General features: G+C 35.1%; 2 protein-coding genes across 9 annotated transcripts in view; one reads left to right on the top strand and one right to left on the bottom strand.

Moving 5' to 3' along the window:
* The window catches only part of LOC132562096 (protein amalgam-like), a 414,615-nt gene that overhangs the window by 328,453 nt on the left and 62,511 nt on the right, over nucleotides 1-23,651 (top strand). The window lies entirely within an intron of this gene.
* Nucleotides 11,696-23,341, bottom strand: LOC132562052 (protein fem-1 homolog C-like). Its single transcript, XM_060226775.1, has 2 exons — nucleotides 22,686-23,341; nucleotides 11,696-18,181 (listed from the first exon to the last, which is right to left on the bottom strand). Exons 1-2 carry the CDS (start codon nucleotides 23,227-23,229, stop codon nucleotides 16,857-16,859), a joined length of 1,869 nt encoding a protein of 622 aa, XP_060082758.1. The 5' UTR covers nucleotides 23,230-23,341; the 3' UTR covers nucleotides 11,696-16,856.

Below are 23,651 nucleotides of genomic sequence, written 5' to 3' on the forward strand. Positions count from 1 at the left end.
TTGCTTACACAATCATTCAAAATTTATATAAAAATTTTCACCAGGTTTTAAATTATGTGAAAATATAATTAAATATTCTTGTTGAGTGTTACTAAGTCCAATGTATACTAGATATACTAAACCGTGTTCACTAAGTCATTCCCGCATGAATTGCATTTTCTGATAATAGATTTGGTTTAAAAATGGAAACCGAAAGCGTATAATTTACATCACATGATGCAAGCGCTTTTAAGGCCCGTAAAACGGCCGTCATTGGTGAAAACAGCAACAATAACACTGTGTACCAGTTGTACCTTTTATGACACGTCCGTGATAAACAACACTATAGATAACGGTTGTATATTCTGAGGTATATGAATTAGTTGAAGTTTATTCATTGTAAACTGGAGAAGGATTAGATGTAATCGACAGTATGAAAACTGTGATAAAATCCTAATTGGTATCGTGACTGTCCGATAAGCTGGTGGGACGAGCTCTTTGACATCTCCACAATAGTTCCACTTATAGCATTGCTGAGATCAACAGTTCCTTACTTAATTGGTCTGAATACCACCGCTGGGGAGAAAAATATCCATTGTGTAGAAACTACTCCGAGATTTGAGAAATCAAATCAGCATCATTTATATAAGAAAACTCCAGACCCTTAGTAGATCAATAAGGAGGTCAGTGGGTTATACTGGTGATTGAAAAATGGCGGAATTTAACTAAAGACGATTTGTAATGTAGGAGATTATAAGGCAAATTTGACAAGTCCGGGTATAAAGCTGTAGATATTGATTAAATTTGACCAACGCATGACTGTCCCTACACATTGACTATAGGGAAGAAAAATGTCACACCACCCATGTACATCGTGTGGTGTCTGACGGACGTTTTCGGAACTTCCGGACATATTTTACCTGTGACATATAAAATTTGCAATTCAGCACAGATGGGTATCTATAAAATGTTTTATCACGGACGTATAATAGAGGTATTGAAGACTGCCTGGAGAGTTGCTATTTCTGATTGTTTATATTTTTTCACTTTTTCGAAAATGTAAAAAAAATCGCGCAAAAAAAATTGTGCTTTGAAAATAGAACTGCTATCGACAAAACAACTCGGTTCATGATTTAATTGAAAATTACATTCTTGCTTCATCAGGCTTTTTAAAAGACAAGCTTTCCATTATATAAATTTAGATTTAATTTGTCCAATGATTGGAATTAAATATAGGGAAAAAGGAATTTGAGTTTCTATTCCAATGGAATTTCGATTTAAATATCTTTTATATTAACACAAACAACAGAGGGATTGAGCACAAGTTGAATAGCTTTCCGATAGACATCCTGTACAAAATATTTAGTTCCATGATGGCGGCAAGCATTATTATCTTAATCATAAACAAATTACAGGAACTTAAGAACGAAGAAGATACTGGAAGCATGGTCTAAGTAGAAAATACTTTTATATGGACATATGAGGATGAATGTATAATTTGTATTTCTGAACTCGAAAGTTCTCTCGAGACCCTTGTGGTGATCAAAATAACATAAACGAATGCAACATCGACAAAGTGAATTATCTACAGGGTTTCCGTCTGCGCGACTCCTCTCGTTGCCGGGTATTATCTCGCCGGCGAACGTCCGTGTTCTGGCTACGTGTGCGACTAGGTAATCGTCCGACTGCTATTTTCTAAACAGGTAACAAGATTGTCATGTATGTACGTCTTTGAAGTTAGGTGACAAAAAGTACAAAGAAAACATCTTTTCTCCTCCGGACATTTGTGTTGATCAGTTTTAACGCATTTTATCTTTTGAGAATATGTGTCACTCTTGATCAAATTTCTGATATGCATTGGTCAAATATCTCGGATAAAATCACTCTTCTCCGACGTTGTCATGTTTCATTTCGCTCCACCCCCTGTCTATTCTGATATCCGCACGTGAGTTCTCACGTGGTCCGTTATGACACCTGATGTGGATGGGAACGATATTGCTTCTGTATTGATAATTTTTTGTGTGCTTATACCCGATAAACCAGGTTCAGAAAACACCACCAAAATATCCACGTGGTAGTGAAGATATTGGGTTACTATAAATAGTACAATATTAACGTCCAATGTTTACAACTGATCACCGCCATCTAAGGCCAGCCCAGTTGACCCGATACTTCATTATATCAAATGAAATACCAAATTTACTTTTTATGTGATATCTTCTATTTCACATGAGATATGAAATTTTATATATCAAATATCATGTAATTTATAGATTATATAATCTGGATACTACCATGTCGACATGCTCCATGAAGATATTTCGAGATGGCTTGAAAATTCGACATTGCTCGTTAAGACCTTCTGTATGCCATACATAACGAAATGTTATCTACATTATCATGATCAAAATAGAGTTTGTTTCGCAGCGAGATATTTTACCATACTTCCTCCAAAATAGTATTGAGAGGGGAAGTGAATAAATAGATTACACCATCAGGCCTATCGACGCTCACGACCTATGTATTATTCAAACACTTCAAATACATTTGACAGTCACCGTATTATTATCATACAATTTATTCCAATACACACCTCTTGATGGCAATGTACCTAAATAACCCCATCGTAATCCCAAGATTAGATAACAAAACAGAGTGTGAGAACAGGTTCAAATATTAGTGTAAATAATTCACCACGACATCGAATAATTAGTTTTCAATTTATGTGAAAACATTAATTAATTTTCATTAATTAGTTATTAATTAGTTTTCATTTCATATGAAATCTTATGACCGAGTCATAGATTTTTTAAAAAAAATCGATCTTTGGAGAGCAAAATTATATCAATATATAGGAGAGAAAAAAGGAATTATGAAACTAGTAATACAAACGTTGATGTAAAAGATATGCTGATTTATGTAACGCTTCTGAATTGACGTGTCTGTCATTGTTTTGACATTAATATTGGTTTAAACATTCAAAATATATCGATAGTATCTAAACACAATGATATCACGACATCACTTACCGCTTGAAAATATTAAACATTTAGTTTTTGAAACTAGGGCGAAACACATTAATTAATTCGATGCAAATTTCCGTCATATTTTTAAGTTTAAAGCAATACGGCAACAAAACAAAACAAAAAATCAAAATCATCTTGCAACGACATGTCATTAACTGCTATTTCACCAGTAAGATATAGATACATGTAATTCTGGAGTTTTACTATAGGCATTAATTTGTATTGTGTATCCACTGTCCTTATTCATTAATTCAAAGATTTCTCTATTTGATTTTTTCTCTACTGCAGTTTGTGGAGTTGGCTATTGAGAAGATAAAATTTGCTTGTCAGTATTCAGGGAATAGGTTCTTATAAAATTTCTGTAGGACAAGTTTGCTTCCTAGTAGCGAATTATGTTAAGATAATAGAAACATCTTCCTATTTCTTAAACTGGTCTCTGTCCTAATTAACATCGATATCTAACTACATTCTGGCGTATCGGTGGTCAGCGTATTGACCAATAGTGGACGTCCGGATATACGATTTATCTGTAACAGGAAATAGTATCGATATCAATCACTCAACGCATACACAGTCCTGTAACAAGTCATTTAAAGTGTCAATATTTCAGTGTTAAACAACGTACTACATGCACTCATTGTGATACAATACCGATATATTGTGTATATCAACATAAGTATCAGAGATCAACAGACTCGTAAACTTAATTGACAAAAACTGAAATTATATCTGATGAAAAGTGAATCAAAGGTTATCTGCACAGGAACAGTCATCCCCTCCAAGTCAGTCAAAACGCTCTCTGCTCACCAGATATTATTTGACATTTGAAGATAACAATCATCATAGTACGAAATATGAAGTCTTACAGAAGTACTATGCCCCGATATACACTAAAGTTGACAATACCATTGTCCTTTATTCTTTTTTATAATACAATGAGGAATGGCAACGGGTTTTACTTCAATTTCCCCGACAGTCTTTTGAGAAGTGTCAGGCTTGGGAGCCCCAGAGACACCTCTTAAAGTATGTCACCTCACACAGGAGGGGCCCTGGAGTCACTCCTCTTACAGGATGTCACCTCACACAAGAGGGGCCCTGGAGTCACTCCTCTTACAGGATGTCACCTCACACAGGAGCCCTGGAGTCACTCTTCAAACAGTGTGTCACCTCACACAGGAGGGGCCCTGGAGTCACTCCTCTTACAGTGTGTCACCTCACACAGGAGGAGCCCTGGAGTCACTCCTCTTACAGGATGTCACCTCACACAAGAGGGGCCCTGGAGTCACTCCTCTTACAGGATGTCACCTCACACAGAAGGAGCCCTGGAGTCACTCTTCAAACAGTGTGTCACCTCACACAGGAGGGGCCCTGGAGTCACTCCTCTTACAGTGTGTCACCTCACACAGGAGGAGCCCTGGAGTCACTCCTCTTACAGTATGTCACCTCACACATGAGGATCCCCGGAGTCACTTCTCTTATAGTATGTCACCTCACACAGGAGGGGTCCTGGAGTAACTCCTCTTACAGGATGTCACCTCACACAGGAGGGGCCCTGGAGTCACTCCTCTAATGGTATGTCACCTCACATAGGAGGAGCCCTGGAGTCACTCCTCTTACAGGATGTCACCTCACACAGGAGGGGCCCTGGAGTCACTCTTCAAACAGTGTGTCATCTCACACAGGAGGGGCCCTGGAGTCACTCCTCTTACAGTGTGTCACCTCACACAGGAGGGGTCCTGGAGTCACTCCTCTTACAGGATGTCACCTCACACAGGAGGGGCCCTGGAGTCACTCCTCTAATGTTATGTCACCTCACATAGGAGGGGCCCTGGAGTCACTCTTCAAACAGTGTGTCACCTCACACAGGAGGGGCCCTGGAGTCACTCCTCTTACAGTGTGTCACCTCACACAGGAGGAGCCCTGGAGTCACTCCTCTTACAGTGTGTCACCTCACACAGGAGGAGCCCTGGAGTCACTCCTCTTACAGTGTGACACCTCACACAGGAGGGGTCCTGGAGTCACTCCTCTTACAGGATGTCACCTCACACAGGAGGAGCCCCGGAGTCACTCCTCTTACAGTGTGACACAGGAGGTCTCTCACTCATCTTATGTTCAGTACTTTCCTTTCTTCTCACTGATCATTCAATTTAAGGAATTATTCATTATGTAAGTGTATGGCTGCCTCTTAGTTTCCTTTTGCATGCTTCCTAATGTCCTTATTATTGTACCATAGAGTCCTGTCTTTTGATAAGAGCCCTATCAAATTCTACAAGCATACTATACATTTTAGTGTTGATTTTTGTAGTATACTTTACATTATATTACATAGTTTTCTGTCTATTTTCTCAAGCATTGGCCATTACTCATATACAATTTCTTAATTATATCTTCTTTATACATCATTATGATAAAAGATATTCAAATGTCTAGAAGAAATGAGATAATTACATTAAATCTGTTATTTAGAATACTTAGTAAGTTAGTATAACAAAAATGTTAAGGGAAATAAATCTTGGTATGTACATATTCTGTATCAATATACATAAAATAGACAAACATGTATATACCCACCGAATAGATATTAACACACCACTCAACAAAAACACAAACAAAACGAAATCAATTAAAAAAACATCACATTTACACCTTAAAACTACTTTTCAGGCATTAAATCTGATTTATTGTAGCAGTGTATATACATCCACATCCACATATCCTCACCCACACACCATCACACCCACACACAATCCACACACCATCAAACACACACAAACACACACACACACAATCCACACACCATCACACCCACACACACAAACAATCCTCAAACCATCACACCCACACACATCCACACCCACACACAATCCTCAAACCATCACACACACACACACACACACAATCCACATACCATCACACCCACACACACACCACAACCCACACCCCACACAATCCACACACCATCACACACACACAATCCACACACCATCACACACACACAATCCACACACCATCATACAAACACACACACACACACACACCACAACCCACACACCATCACACACACACAATCCACACACCATCACACCCACACACACACCACGACCCACACCCCACACAATCCACACACCATCACACACACACACAATCCACACACCATCACACACCCACACACACCCACACACAATCCACATACCATCACATCCACACACACACCACGACCCACACTCCACACAATCCACACACCATCACACACACACACAATCCACACACCATCAAACACACACACCACCACCACCCACATCCACACACCATCACACCCACACACACCACCACTCACACACACACAATCCTCAAACCATCACACCCACACACACACACACATACACACACACAATTCACACACGATCACACCCACACACAATCCACACACCATCAAACCATCACACCCACACCAACACACAATCCTCAAGCCTTCACATCTGTATGTTGGTGTATATCAGATTCTGAATAAACAATATGTACTTCCTGTAAATAACCTGTATGTTGTTGTACATCCTGTAAATAACCTGTATGTTGGTGTATATCCTGTAAATAACCTGTATGTTGGTGTATATCCTGTAAATAACCTGTATGGTGGTGTATATCAGATTCTGAATAAACAATATGTACATCCTGTAAATAACCTGTATGTTGGTGTATATCCTGTAAATAACCTGTATGTTGGTGTATATCCTGTAAATAATCTGTATGTTGGTGTATATCCTGTAAATAACCTGTATGGTGGTGTATATCAGATTCTGAATAAACAATATGTACATCCTGTAAATAACCTGTATGTCGGTGTATATCCTGTAAATAACCTGTATGTTGGTGTATATCAGATTCTGAACAAACAATATGTACTTCCTGTAAATAACCTGTATGTTGGTGTACATCCTGTAAATAACCTGTATGTTGGTGTATATCAGATTCTGAACAAACAATATGTACTTCCTGTAAATAACCTGTATGTTGGTGTATATCCTGTAAATAACCTGTCTGTTGGTGTATATCAGATTCTGAATAAACAATATGTATATACTGTAAATAACCTGTATGTTGGTTTGCATCCTGTAAATAACCTGTATGTTGGTGTATACCAGATTCTGAATAAATAATATATACATCCTGTAAATAACCTGTATTCTGGTGTATATCCTGTAAATAACCTGTACCTTGGTGTATATCCTGTAAATAACCTGTATGTTGGTGTATATCAGATTCTGAATAAACAATATGTACATCCAGTAAATAAGCTGTATGTTGATGTATATCCTGTAAATAACCTGTATGTTGGTGTATATCAGATTCTGAATAAACAATATATTCATCCTGTAAATAACCTGTATGTTGGTGTATATCCTGTAAATAACCTGTATGTTGGTGTATATCAGATTCTGAATAAACAATATGTATATTCTGTAAATAACCTGTATGTTGGTGTACATCCTGTAAATAACCTGTATGTTGGTGTATATCCTGTAAATAACCTGTATGTTGGTGTATATCCTGTAAATAACCTGTATGTTGGTGTATATCAGATTCTGAATAAACAATATGTACATCCAGTAAATAACCTGTATGTTGGTGTACATCCTGTAAATAACCTGTATGTTGGTGTATATCCTGTAAATAACATGTATGTTGGTGTATATCAGATTCTGAATAAACAATATATTCATCCTGTAAATAACCTGTATGTTGGTGTATATCCTGTAAATAACCTGTATGTTGGTGTATATCAGATTCTGAATAAATAATACGTACATCCAGTAAATAACCTGTATGTTGGTGTACATCCTGTAAATAACCTGTATGTTGGTGTATATCCTGTAAATAACCTGTATGTTGGTGTATATCAGATTCTGAATAAATAATACGTACATCCAGTAAATAACCTGTATGTTGGTGTACATCCTGTAAATAACCTGTATGTTGGTGTATATCCTGTAAATAACCTGTATGTTGGTGTATATCCTGTAAATAACCTGTATGTTGGTGTATATCCTGTAAATAACCTGTATGTTGGTGTATATCCTGTAAATAACCTGTTATTGGTGTATATCCTGTAAATAACCTGTATGTTGGTGTATATCAGATTCTGAATAAACAATATGTACATCCTGTAAATAACCTGTATGTTGGTGTATATCCTGTAAATAACCTGTATGTTGGTGTACATCCTGTAAATAACCTGTTATTGGTGTATATCCTGTAAATAACCTGTATGTTGGTGTATATCAGATTCTGAATAAACAATATGTACATCCTGTAAATAACCTGTATGTTGGTGTACATCCTGTAAATAACCTGTATGTTGGTGTATATCCTGTAAGTAACCTGTATGTTGGTGTATATCAGATTCTGAATAAACAATATGTACATCCAGTAAATAACCTGTATGTTGGTGTACATCCTGTAAATAACCTGTATGTTGGTGTATATCCTGTAAATAACATGTATGTTGGTGTATATCAGATTCTGAATAAACAATATATTCATCCTGTAAATAACCTGTATGTTGGTGTATATCCTGTAAATAACCTGTATGTTGGTGTATATCAGATTCTGAATAAATACTACGTACATCCAGTAAATAACCTGTATGTTGGTGTACATCCTGTAAATAACCTGTATGTTGGTGTATATCCTGTAAATAACCTGTATGTTGGTGTATATCAGATTCTGAATAAATAATACGTACATCCAGTAAATAACCTGTATGTTGGTGTACATCCTGTAAATAACCTGTATGTTGGTGTATATCCTGTAAATAACCTGTATGTTGGTGTATATCCTGTAAATAACCTGTATGTTGGTGTATATCCTGTAAATAACCTGTATGTTGGTGTATATCCTGTAAATAACCTGTTATTGGTGTATATCCTGTAAATAACCTGTATGTTGGTGTATATCAGATTCTGAATAAACAATATGTACATCCTGTAAATAACCTGTATGTTGGTGTATATCCTGTAAATAACCTGTATGTTGGTGTACATCCTGTAAATAACCTGTTATTGGTGTATATCCTGTAAATAACCTGTATGTTGGTGTATATCAGATTCTGAATAAACAATATGTACATCCTGTAAATAACCTGTATGTTGGTGTACATCCTGTAAATAACCTGTATGTTGGTGTATATCCTGTAAGTAACCTGTATGTTGGTGTATATCAGATTCTGAATAAACAATATATGCATCCTGTAAATAACCTGTATGTTGGTGTATATCAGATTCTGAATAAACAATATGTATATCCTGTAAATAACCTGTATGTTGGTGTATATCCTGTAAATAACCTGTATGTTGGTGTATATCAGATTCTGAATAAACAATATATTCATCCCGTAAATAACCTGTATGTTGGTGTATATCCTGTAAATAACCTGTATGTTGGTGTATATCAGATTCTGAATAAACAATATATACATCCTGTAAATAACCTGTATGTTGGTGTATATCCTGTAAATAACCTGTATGTTGGTGTATATCCTGTAAATAACCTGTATGTTGGTGTACATCCTGTAAATAACCTGTATGTTGGTGTATATCAGATTCTGAAAAAATGATATGTACATCCTGTAGATAACCTGTTTGTTGTTGTACATCCTGTAAAGAACCTGTATGTTGGTGTATATCCCGTAAATAACCTGTATGTTGGTATAGATCAGATTCTGAATAAACAATATGTACATTCTGAAATACATGTAATAAACACAGTCATTGGTAGTAGAGAAAGCTAATTATTGAAAAAATTTCAATTGAAAAAAAATTATGACAAAAAATCAAAACAAATAAAGGAAAACATCAGCAGGAATGTAATCTGTCCGAGGCAATTTCCCATTTTTCATATGTTAAGCTGAACTTGTTAATGTGACAGGCAACACTTTTCTCAAATCAAAGTTTCTGCTGTTAGTGTGTAAGTAAATTGAAAACCTGGTTTTGAAAATGTTGAAAATCTACTAATTTTCCCCCTAAACTATCTTTATATCAACATACCTATACAAATTTCATTGAAAATAATGAATTATGTTTCAGAAAAGTAACTAAATAATAATACAGAAAAAGTATAAAATTAAATCAGACACATGTTTTGACCTATTGTCAGTTCACTGAGCACATGCCCTTTTGGGCCTTTTTAACCTAAAAGACGAAAGTTCAGGTGTATAGTTTTTTTGCCATTTATAACACTTCTACCATGTAAAGTTTGAAAGAAGTTCAGGCATGTGTGATTTCTATGGGAAACTTTACATCAGTTGAAACCCCACCCTTCATTTGGATGAATCTATTCCTCATATTCAACTAATTAGTTGAATTTCTGCTCAAGGAAAGCTAAGATTTTCAAGATGGCAGTAATACCGAAAGTGTCATTGGTCTTTATTTCATTTACAACCCACCAGGAGCCATGCCCTAGTCACTAGTTGCGACCACTTCTCTGTATCCTCATTCATCTAGGAGTAGCGCTAATGATGTATTGTTTACAGATAGACAACAGACAGCTATAAAATAATCACCTATCTTAATCTTTGACAAGGAGAGTCAACAAGAAATCGCAGTGGGATCTTGGTGCCCACCATTGATATTTGCTGTTTATTTTGGATCCATTTCCTTACTTCCTGTTTTTGCTTTTAATTATGTGAAATTTTAACATTACTTTTAGGAAATAATTATAACAATCTTTGACAACAAAATCTAAGATGGTTGTTTGTCCGACATTTCATTTTTGAAAAATCTGTCCCAAAGTCAAAAGAACACAATTAACGGACAAGGTTTTCCTTTTGAATTTGAGGAACATCCATTCTGTACTGTACTTCAAGCAAGAGATCCCAGATGGATCTTGCCACCCATCATTGTTTGATCTTTATTTGCTCTTTGAAAATTGGATCATTTTTTATCTTCTCTGTTTTTGTTCTTAATGATAAGAAACTTGAACATTCCTTTGCAGAAATAGTGATGATAATCTTTACCTGCCAAATCCAAAATGGTCGCCTGGAAGCCATTTTGTTTCTTCTGATCAGTCCCTAAATCAAACAGGCACAAGTAGAGACCAAATGAAACATACGTATGAAATCTGGAAAAATATCCATTCAGTACTTCTTAGGAAATAGGGATAACACTACTTGACGAAATCCAATGTGGCTGCCTGTCGACCATTTTGTTTTTTTGATCAGTCCCAAACTCAAACAGGCACAACTAAGGACCAAGAGGAACCTTTACATAAAATTTGAGAAATGTCTATGCAGCATTTCTCAAGAAATGGTTATAACAAACTTTCGAAGTCAAAATCTAAGATGATCGCCAATAGGCCGTTTTTTCTGATCAGTACCAAAATCAAACCGACACAACCAAGGACAAAGGGGAACCTTCAAAGAAAATTTTAAAAATATCCTTCAAGTATTTATCAAGAAATAGAAATAAGGGACAAAGGCCAATCTGACATAGGATATTTGAGCGGGATTTATAGAGTAATTCTTAAGAAATTGCCATAACAAACTTGCAAAGTCAAAATCCAAGATGGCAACCAGTCGGCCATCTTGTTTTTCTGATCAATCCCAAAATCAAATGGGCACAACTTGAGACCAAGGGGAACCTTCATATGAAATTTGATCACACCATCTTATTATACTAAAAAACAAGAATATTACCTTTAATGAATCAATTTTGTCTCTTTATTCAATGTTTAATACATCTGAACAGTTTCACATATAGCATACAAAAGCATGCAAGTTGACATATTCTCAAGAAATCTCATATCACAGTTGATGTAAATATTAAGAATTAACGAATCAATGAGATAAATTTAACCATATATATATTTATGACCTATTTAGTGACCCTATCAGCATTTTAAGAACACACTCAAACCACACAATGTTATCAAGTCGTTTTATGCAAGAAAAACAAGAATATCCCTTGTTTTCTTTCTCCATCCATGATGTTTTTGTGAAGGGTTGAATGAAATCTAGCAAAAAAAGAGGAGAGAGAGCGAGGAGTCCTCATTGACCTGTATAACAATTGGTATACTCCAGTATATAGACTGTAGATATTGGAATTTGAGAATCAATTCCAAGTCTTTGGTCAAATAAGAGTAATCATATGTCTCTGTACTGTTGGAATAATGCTAAAGAGATGGGGGCATATCCTATATCCAAAGGTAAAGGCAGGTAGAATACGGCAGACTGAACTTCGTGATCTAGCAAACAACCATAAAAACGAACATCGCCTTCAACAGGCAGACATAGTTTTATATCAGTTGTATCTCAAGTCAACTCATAATGTAACATCTTATAAACTGGTATTTATTGTATTACCATAACTAATACTTTTTCAAAGACATTTCCAGATTCTTAACAAAATATAACTTATTCTCCCAGTACATTCCAGTACACATGTATACATAGTATATTCATGATCTGTGCCATCAAATTCAAAATGATACTCTGCATTGAGTTTTATCATTAATCTACCTTTTTTAAATGACTACAAGTAAAATCGACCGACAGTCTGGTTCAATATTTGGATGATGAAAACACTGGAGTTTAGGATGAACATGAAATATACATAAAGCTAGGTTCAGGTAATTAGTTAGGCAGCCATGTAATTAGCATTCAAATGTTAACACTAATGATCAGGGCAATTAGAGTCTACACATCTTGATAATTAACATTTTTAGTGTTCAGTAAATTATGGAAGATAAATATTGACTATAAATTTATCTTCAGATTGTAAACCATTTACATAATTTTTTTCCTGAACAAACATCAAATATGTAATAATTATGTTCTTTTTCATCTTTTTTTATTTTCTATAAATCTGTTGTTATTTGGTGATGATGTGTTTGGGATTTGGAATATTTTCTGCACAGAAATTCTGTAAAAGACTTCATCATACCACATTTTAATATGTTATATGCTTTTATTAATTTAGATCCAATCAAGGATTTCTTTCTTCAAAAACAAAAAAAACAAAAACACCCACAACAATCCCAGTATTTCCTAGAAGAGAGGAAATAAATGCTTATTTGTTAGGTGTTATTTTGTTACTTCCACTGTGTTCATTACATATGAAATCAATAATTTTGGTGGATGTTTTATTTCCTTCATTTCATTGGTTCCCTTAATAAATAAGTCAAATGTTCACTATCTATAAAATCTACCATAAGCAAATTTATTGAGCTACATTTATCTGCGAAATCAGGTGTTCAATAAATAGTATTTCTTTGAAAATCCCTAAAACCTTAGTCACTGGACATTATAAGATTTTACAGAATAACAAATCTAAATTATACATAAAAGTTAATGATGGAATTAAAGATCTGAAAATTGAACTAACAACAAAGTACTATCATAATCTCCTTCATTGCACATTTACTTCATCAGTACTAAATTCTAGTAATCTACATATGATGCACCATTACCATTGATTACCAGGTATATGCCATTCAAAAATTCCTTATAAATATATTTCATCACATAAATTCTACTCAAAAATAAAATGTACATACATTTGATTTTATTCTTCTATTTCATCATCAATTTTAACAACTAAGCTAGTTGAATGTGCTGTTGCTGTTGGTATTCAGGGCATTAGACTATGAATGTCTCCTGCTTTCAGGCACCATATACTTACTATCAACAGTACATACAATCAGCTTCATTACTGTGACAAATGATAATAAAATAAGCTTTACTTTTAGACAGTGTGAGTTTAAGAAACAAATTTTAAAATTAAACTATAAAGAATTTTAAACAAACCATAATATTAACACAAGCAATAATACATAACAGATTGACAAAAAATTCCACTTTCTTTTTTCTACGTGTTTACTATTTTTGAATCTACTGCTGATAAGATGGATATGGATGCCTGTTATAAATATTGAATATTTGTATATCTCTATTCCAAAAACAAAACAAACATGAATGTGTAGATACAAACACAAATAAATGAATAATTATAAAATCAAAGTATGCAATAGTTGCATTGTGAAAAAAACCCACCTTAAAAGACCTTAATAAATTATATTCTAATGAAATCATAAATATTCCATTTTACAAACTTAACTAATATTTTAAATTTCTCAAATTAAAGCAAATAGCAAATATTTTGTATCCTCTTAGGTCATAGCTGGTGTGCTAATCTAACAGTCTACATAAGAAAAGAGCTGGTGTGTTAATCTTACAGTATACATAAGATTTGAGTAATGTTAGTAATTTCTAGTAGCAATATGTTTACACTTTCTTTTAATTCATGATTAAAATGTATCGGTACTAAATAAAATAATGTAAATGAACCCATTAAACCCTAAAGTATTGTACCGTTGGATGTTTTCCACTGCAAAGTATACTGTATAGAAACTGCATTTAAGGATATCTACTGGTATATCCATTCTCTGCCATCTCTATTATCAGTTCACATCACATAGGAGATGATCATAATTGTTTCTTAAAAGGCTTAAAGTCAAACTGAGGCAGATTTCCCAATACATTTAATAGAGCCTAGCTATTTTTCACTATTTCTCTTGTACTATCCCCCTTTCTTGGACATTTTGGAAAGAAAATCGACATCAACTTTCATTGATCGGCTTTCATTTGTTACATCACTAGAGAATCAGAATCATTAGCTGCATAATTTTCTATTGCAAAGAAACTATTGCTTTATAATCAAATTCATTTACTTTCAAATCTTTCAAATATCAAATCCAAAACAAATAAAAATTGAAATAGAAATAATTTCCTTTGTTCCAAGGAAGGCCATAGATAACTTGTGTATTTCATACATAACTCAATGATACAAGTATCGAAACTAGATGATTCAAAATAAATTTGAAGTAGCTGGTACGTAACATATTTGTATGACATAGTGATACATATAAACTTTTGTGCAACAACAAACAGCATCAAGAATTTGAGATACAATTTTAGATTATAACAGAGCTTATGATAGACTATAGATTAGTGATCCTCCTTGAATTTAAATGAATATCTCTATGTACAAATTGTTAATGCAATAAATGCATTTATTCAAGTTTTATAATATCTTTTCGATAGTAAAAAGGACTAAGCTTTGGATTCACCCATATTTTTCTTCTTTCTAAAAAAAAAAAAATTCATTAAGGGTATTTCTTCAATTATCAAAGAAAATATTTTCAAAACAATTTGCAGGTTCTAAAATTAAAATCTTTGGTTATATAGGGTCCCAATTTGTATCCAACCATAAAATACCCTGTACTATTCCCACACTGTTTTTGACCTTGACCTAAGAAACTTGTTGAATCTACAGCAGTGCACCACTATGGACAACTCATGGAATTCTAAACTTCTAGATCTTCAGACAGTAATGCTACCAGAAACTGAGATGATTAAAACATAAATTATGAAATAGAACAAATGTCTTTATACAAGAGATGTCATACCAAGACAAATCGATGTATTATACTGACAAAGTGAGGAAGTACGTGTGTACAATACATGTAACTCAGTTCTGTACCATCAATGAAAACTTGCACAATTCATACATGTTCAGTTACACATGTGAATCAGATTACAGCCCTCTTCCATCTTCAAATGGGGTAAAAAAAAAGTACGTTATTATTGCAGCTTATACATGTATGGCCTAAAATCTTTGACAAAATTGTACTAGAGAAATATTAAAATCAGTTTAGTAAAGGGTAGTTGGTTAACTGTCAAAGCACAAGTTGATATCACCAATAATATGTAAAGCTATGTTAAAATTAGCAACCATCTCACAAAATATAATTTCAATGATCTGGGTATATATATGTTCTGCATGAAACACATACATGTATCAATGGTTTGTTCAGTGCTAAATATCTAAATACAGGACTTTTACCTTAACTTAATACCTAAACTCATTACGATACTAATATCTCACTATTGTGTTGATTATAAATCAATAAAACTTGGTTTCCAAACAAATTACTGTACTATATGCTTTTAAATGGTAATTCAACCACAGTGGAATTTATCATTATTTAATTTTTGAATAAGAAGTTATTTCAGTACAGCATATCATTTTTCATACTGACATTTAGATTGATCTGAATCAGTCGTGCAGTAACATGCTTGAATCATATGTATGAAAAATTAGACGCATGATTATATTTGATTATGATACAGATGGCTTATTCTTATTAACACCCTTTTCATCTCAAATACTACGTAAATTGATGCAAAATACTTTGGAACTGAACACTTACTTTGCATGTTTGTAATGTGTCTTCTTTCATTTATCTATTACCTATAGATAAATTACAAAGATATCTCATTATCATTGAACTGAATATAAGCACAGCATGACTTTGAAGTAGGTTTTTCAGTTAGCAACAATTTTTGTGTGCACTCTTTAAATAAATAGTCAAATATTTCGAACATCAACAAGCAAGTCAAAATTAACATTCACAATAGGAAAGGAATGCTTCACAAAAGGGACACTTTTTTATACATTACTATGTTTTGTGTAATTTAATATGTTAAAAAACACCATTTATAATGAATCATTAGAAAATCGTACATTTAAATACCAATTTTCAATAAATGCAAGTAAAATCACAGCCAAAAACAGACAAAATCCTATCTGAAGTTTTTACATATTTTACAACATATTCTGCTCCAAAATAGTAGATTGATTCCATATATCTGTCAAGACTAAAATAAAATGTACAAGTGCCCCTTTTGTGAAACATAATCCCAAAATGGTTATCTACCATCAACAGTCATAAAACATGCATAAATAATATGCAGAGATATATATATTCATAACTAAACTTAATCAACACTCCACATCATCAATGCATTTCAATGAAAGACTCCAACTTAAGGGGAATATGTCCTTTGTAAGGTATGCTACATTTAACAATCTTCCGAGCAGCTAGACATTGCAAAGTCAAGAAATTGAGAGGCGAAACTATGTCATTTATAGACATGCCGCGTATCAACTGCATAGGTGTCTTTCTGTCAAGGTTACAGGCATCCAAGTGAGCTCCTTTTCTCAACAAGGTGCGAATCACTTCAGATTTACATGGCCGATTGCTTGCAGCAACATGCAGTGGCGAGTTTCTTTCCACATCTACTGCATCAACATTGGCACCAACTTCAATCAATAACTGTGAAACATCAGAGCTTGGGAAAGAACACACAGGGTAGCGTCCAACATTGGTCGTCTCCCTTGAGCAGGCCAGGTGAAGAGGTGTGTATCCTTTAGATCCTCTGGGTTCCATACGTACCAGTCTGTAAACCAGCTCCTTGAATTTGTGTTCATCTTCACGATCCATTTCCTTCTTCAATTTACACATAAGACACAGAAGGTGCATTATGATAACCAGCAGTCTATTGAAGTGACTTGTATCTCTCTCTGTTACCGCCACTTTATTTAACTGATCTCGTCCCTTCTCTAGTTCGTTAACAGCACGCAGTAAAACAGCCATGATATCAACAAAACTGACAGAGTGAGCCGGTCGGTTCCTCCATTCTGTTGTCATAAATGAAAAAAGCTCTGCAAAAGACAAGAAACTGCTCTGTGTCATTGGACTCAGGGCTTCCAAGACATTCTGTTGCATGTCCAGAGCATACATCCACAGCATTATACACCTGTCAAAATTACCCATATCTGCATATAGAGCCCCTCTATATCTGATGTAATAGGAAGTATCAGGGTGAGCTGGACCTAATATCCGTTCGCGTACCAGTAAAGCTTGCATTCTCATGTCATCTGGGTCAGAGATCAGATCGTCCAACTGATCTAAAGACGTCACCTCTCTAGCATTTTCATAGGCTGCTATATCAGATTTAAATCTTGGTTTTGGCAATGGTGAACTGGAGTCTGAAAAACGCACTTCCATAGCTTGTCGCCAAAACTCTATTGCACCCAACATGTCTCTTTTCTTATCTACATACGTAGCTCCCAACAGTTCCAATGCATTTATTTTTTCTTGTTTATCACATATAGGCCTGGTTATCAAGAACTCCACAATTTTTGAAAATCCTGCCACACTAGCCGCTAGTAAAGGCGTCATCCCATAGGCATCTTTCTCCATCGTGGCATTGTACTTCAGAAGTAACTTCATGATGTCAAGACTTCCAGACTCAGCACAGTCATGCAAAGCTGTATTACCTGTAAACATAAATAACGTGTGATTTAGACCCAACAACATTTTATAAATATTAATCAGTTTTTTAAAAGAAAACTATATTTGGACATGAATAATAGTGCTTACCTCGGTATTAGTATATAGTTGTTAAAATTTTATTCATGATTTTTTTTCCCCCTGAGCATTTTGATTTTTAGTTTTCCAACTAAATTATGATTCTATTTGTATGCATATTGGCAATGACTTTGCATTCTTCTTGGTCTCTAATGAACTTAATGTTAGTAATTTTAAGTTACCATTCATCTTATTAGTAAAAGTATAGATGTTGGTTCCAATGCTAGAGTTTACCTGTTGTGAACTAATTATGTTTAATCTCCACATTTTAAGCGATCTTTGTCGTAGAATATCTTTGTCACTAGAAACATTGTTCTTGTGTTTGTGCATCTTTTGTATATATGTGTACTTAAATTTGTGACACAAGACATTCTCATGTCACTGATTTAAGTATATATCATGCATATCCACATAAAAACCAAGTCTCAAGGCTACTGAATTCACCTGTATGTGTATGATAATATCATATCATTTACAATGTCACTATACAGGACTTCAAAACAAAATATAACAAGAGGCCCATGGGCCTTAACGGTCATCTGACAAAAAGCAAGCCAAACCTAGAAAGTGGGTTGAGGTCATTCATTTGAACAAACTTGGTAGCCTCTCCTCCAAGCATCTTACAGACCCAATATCAGCACTCATGGACTTTTGCTTGTTGAGAAGAAGTCGTTTGTATATTTTAACATATTTGACCCCTGTGACCTTGAAAGTGGGTTGAGGTCATTCATTTGAATAAACTTGGTAGCCTTTCCTCCCAGCATGCTACAGACCCAATATCGGCACTCATAGACTTTTGCTTATTGAGATGAAGTCCTTTGTATATTTTAACATATTTGACCCCTGTGACCTTGAAAGTGGGCCAAGGTCATTCATTTGAACAAACTTTGTAGGGCTCCATGCCAGCATGCTATGGGCCAAGTATTAGCCCCCTAGGCCTTCTAGTATTTGAGAAGAAGTTATTTAAAGATTTTGACATATTTGACCCCTGCAACCTTGAAAGTTGTTCAAGGTCATTCATTTAAATAAACTTGGTAGCCTTTCCTCCCAGCATGCTACAGACCCAATATCGGCACTCATAGACTTTTGCTTATTGAGATGAAGTCCTTTGTATATTTTAACATATTTGACCCCTGTGACCTTGAAAGTGGGCCAAGGTCATTCATTTGAACAAACTTTGTAGGGCTCCATGCCAGCATGCTATGGGCCAAGTATTAGCCCCCTAGGCCTTCTAGTATTTGAGAAGAAGTTATTTAAAGATTTTGACATATTTGACCCCTGTGACCTTGAAAGTTGTTCAAGGTCATTCATTTAAACAAACTTGATAGCCCTTCATCCCAGCATGCCACAGGCACAATATCAGCAATCTGAGCCTTTTGGTTATTGAGAAGAAGTTGTTTAAAGATTTTAACATATTTGACCCCTGTGACCTTTAAAGTGGGTCAAGGTCATTCATTTGAACAAACTTGGTAGTCCTTCATCCCAGCATGCTACAGGCCTTATTTTAGTTGCCTGGGCCTTTTGATTACTGAGAAGAAGTCCTTTGAAGATTTAAAGACATTTGACCCCTGTGACCTTGAATGAAGGTCAAGGTCATTCATTTGAACAAACTTGGTAGGGTTTCATCAAAGCAAGCTACAGGCTAAATATTAGTTGCCTGGGCCCTCCAGTTATTGAGAAGAAGTCGTTTGAAGATTTTAAGACATTTGACCCCTGTGACCTTGAATGAAGGTCAAGGTCATTCTTTTCAACAAACTTGGTAGGGCTTCATCAAAGCAAGCTACAGGCCAAATATTAGTTGCCTGGGCCTTCCAATTATTGAGAAGAAGTCGTTTGAATGAAAATTTTACGGACGGCGCACGGCGGACGACGACGGACGAAGCATGATGACTATAGGTCATCTGACCCGAAGGGTCCGATGACCTAAAAAGCTAATTTAAAGGGTGAAAGTCACTAGTTTCAGACAGTTGTTTGTATCGATTAATTGCATGTATGTACTGAATGTGTATATGAATATTTATATAGATATCATAGCTGATAATGTTTTTTCTGAAACAGGCTGCAGAGTTTTATTATTGTTGCTAGCATCACTCTGCTAGGGGAAAAATAAGTACAGTACACTCTAAATGGCATACTGCCAAAATACCAATGTCCAATGAAATGCTTTTAATTAATCGGGATTCTTTTGAGACATGTTATCTATTCTAACGTTTGTTTTACATTTATGGCCAATGTCAACTTCAATTTCTTTCTCAAAGTGACTTTATAAATTTACTACTTACATAATAAATATATATATCATCAGAGCAGAGGATGATGCTATCACATGGACACACCAGTCCAGATACAGAGTATGCATACATAGTTAATCAAATATAAATTTATGACTACATACATGCATATGTTACTGGAAAGACAACATACACACTATCTACAAGGTAGTAATTTTCTAATGTATTCTCAAAAGCTTGTGCGCTATATATAGCTAGCTGTAGGCTTCTGGTCTGTAACTACATGTAGTAATGTACACTTTGTTTTATTTAATTTTATTTCAGGTCCAATCATTATTTTTTCTTTCTATCGTTGCTGGGGTAATCATCCAATGAACAGCTAAGGTCATTTTGAGGTGTGTGGTTTCTCCTTGTAGAAGTCGGTGGCTACTTTATTATCAGCATACAGGAGGCCCATCACATGCCATCCTGAACGACAGAGGTAAAGTGTCCTGCACGAGGACACAACCACAAGAGTACATGTACAGACCAGTCTGTTTCTCAGATTTCTAAGAAACACAAGATCTGCTTCAGGAAGGGAAGACAAAGGTCAAAGCACACATACTTTTGATCTTCATAAAGGATGCAAAGACCAGTCCTCTACTGACTAAGCAATCTTTTACATTCTATGAGATCCTCCTCTTATATCAAAAACACAATCCTAAACAGACAGGATTTCCCATCTCTAGAATGAGATACATCTTATAATACTGAATTCCTATCTGTCGGAATGAATGTGACGGGGTATAATTATTTGTAAAAATACTAAAATTTTGTAAATCAGAATATAGTAATAATATCACGGCAAAATGAAGGTCATGTATAATTATCATAAAAGATGTGCGGAATTAATTATCATGTAAACTAATAAAATTTTCACTAGGCAAAGCATGTTTGTAATGGCTGTTGTCTAGTCACAATGGTGTAGTTTGACCAATGAATATTCTACTACATACACGACACCCACCTCAAAATGACTTCGGTTGTTCATAGAATGTAAAAAGCCAATAGATTACATACCGGTACATAAACGTGTCAGTAATAGTATCAGGCTAGTGTATAACACATCCAACCTGGTCTATGATAATGGATTCATATGGGGGTGATTTTGTTTTTGTTTTTCATTCATTATCAATAGATCAGAACATTTTATATTTGTGTCTATTTCCGAATACACGTAAATACACTGCATTTATTGGAGAAGAATGCAGCAAAACTTGATTTTACTGCCCAATTTTGGGAAGGCGAACAACAAGCTTGGGAAAAAAAAAAAAAAAAAAACGAACAGAGCTTTGCAGTGCAATATACCAGCACAATACATACTGAACTAGTAATTTTTGTAGAAATTGTTTAGGCAAGTCCAGAATACTAATAGCTGCCTCATCACTATCATATTCTCAACTTCACATTTCATGATACAGTTTCCTTTTCCAGTGTCAATATTGAACATCTGCCTCAACTGGAATGATGGCCACCTTATTTTGGCTAGCAAAAGAATTCACGAGTATGTGTTACATAACCATTACTTTCGAAATGTGTTTTATCCATAAAACTTGCTTAATTCAAGATCATCAAAGTATTTTTACATCTCAGATATAATTTCTGTTTATTCTGTATACAAATCTTAGATCAATTCTTCGGTATCAAAAGCGTATCACACTAAGGAAACAAACTTTTCATTAACACTACCACAATCTGAGAAACCTTTTCTTCAACTTGGCTTATTAGGGGTTTGAACATTGACACCCATGTAGGAACTTAAGAATAATATTTAGCATTACTTTCACAAGTATCACTGTAAACCCCAGTAACTCAACAACAAGTGATTTCCTGGAGGGGAGATGTAACCTGGTGAATACTAGCTGCAATATACTGTCCGGCTAGAGAGAACTGCTCTTTAGCTTGATCGGTTGAGCGTCAGGCTAGTAAGCCAGAGGTCTAAGGTTCGAATACTAGTGGAGACATTGAAATAAATAATGGCCTCTGTTACACCACTATTTTTTCTAAGTATTGTTAGCTAGTACTAAGCATGCACTGGGTATTTACACATGTACATCCCAAAGATACCAAATTTTAGCAACTAGTTTTACAGATCTAACCATTTCTGATGACAATACATCTTAAGTATCAGAATGTTATATACCTTTCACACTCTTTCTGTTTACATCAGCACCCAATTCTAGTAAATACTGAGCAATTTCTTTGTGTCCTTTATAACAGGAAATCATCAAGCATGTATGACCATGTCGGTTAGCGATTTCGATGTTGGCTTTATGCTCAACAAGAAATTTCACAATCTCAAAGTGACCATCAAAACAGGCAGCCCTGAGTGGTGTCGAATTTGTAAATGTTGTTTTGTTCACTCCAGCGTTTTTGTCTACCAAATGTTCCACGATTTGGAGATGCCCTGCCGCAGCAGCACACCACAGAGGAGGGGCACCCTCAATAGTTTCACCATCGAACGTCACAGAGCCCACCTGTTCGTTGTCAACCTTACATGTATTAATGAGATACTTAACAACATCCAGGTGACCATTTCTACAGGCCATTATCAGAGGAGTTGCTCCGTTTGTTTTGGCGTGAACAAGTTTTGCCACTTCTTCTTTCGACTTGTGGTCGAGAAATATTTTAAGTCTGTTGAGCTTGCCGTCTCTGGCGGCATTGTAAACGACACTTCTGTACTCCATAGCCTTCGTCGGAAGGCAGAGAACGTCCCTACATCATTGTCCTAGCTTCCTGGATCACAATATCTGAAAAGTTTTGGAGAATTACAGGTGAAATCATAGTTATTCCTTCCAATATGGCGTCTGACGTATACGGTGGCGCTTCAGACACATGTGTAGGAACGACAACTCTAAGAAAAAAATTAACGTGTACGTCACAAACCTACCCTATTGGTAAGTTCGACGTTCAACAGGGACATTATTCAATTTATTATTGTATTTTTTTCAATCTTTTTCCGATTATGAAAACTCAATTTGGGCATATTTTCTTAGAATAGATTATTTGTTAAAACAAAAAAACATATATATTTGCCTGTTGCGTTTCATCTGATCTGATTACCTCCAGTAAGATTTGTCAAATTGCTGAAATATGTACATGAATTCAC

Source organism: Ylistrum balloti, unplaced genomic scaffold (assembly GCF_031769215.1).
Source record: "Ylistrum balloti isolate Yb309-2 unplaced genomic scaffold, AGI_CSIRO_Ybal_v1 Utg371338, whole genome shotgun sequence".
Classification (NCBI taxonomy): domain Eukaryota; kingdom Metazoa; phylum Mollusca; class Bivalvia; order Pectinida; family Pectinidae; genus Ylistrum; species Ylistrum balloti.

Bases quoted from the DNA above. Each gene is read 5' to 3' on its own strand.
- LOC132562052 (XM_060226775.1), bottom strand. From the start codon at position 23,229: ATGGAGTACAGAAGTGTCGTTTACAATGCCGCCAGAGACGGCAAGCTC. The intron at 18,182-22,685 runs GTATATAACATT...TTATGTTTACAG, and splicing joins AAACAGAAAGAGTGTGAAAG to GTAATACAGCTTTGCATGAC.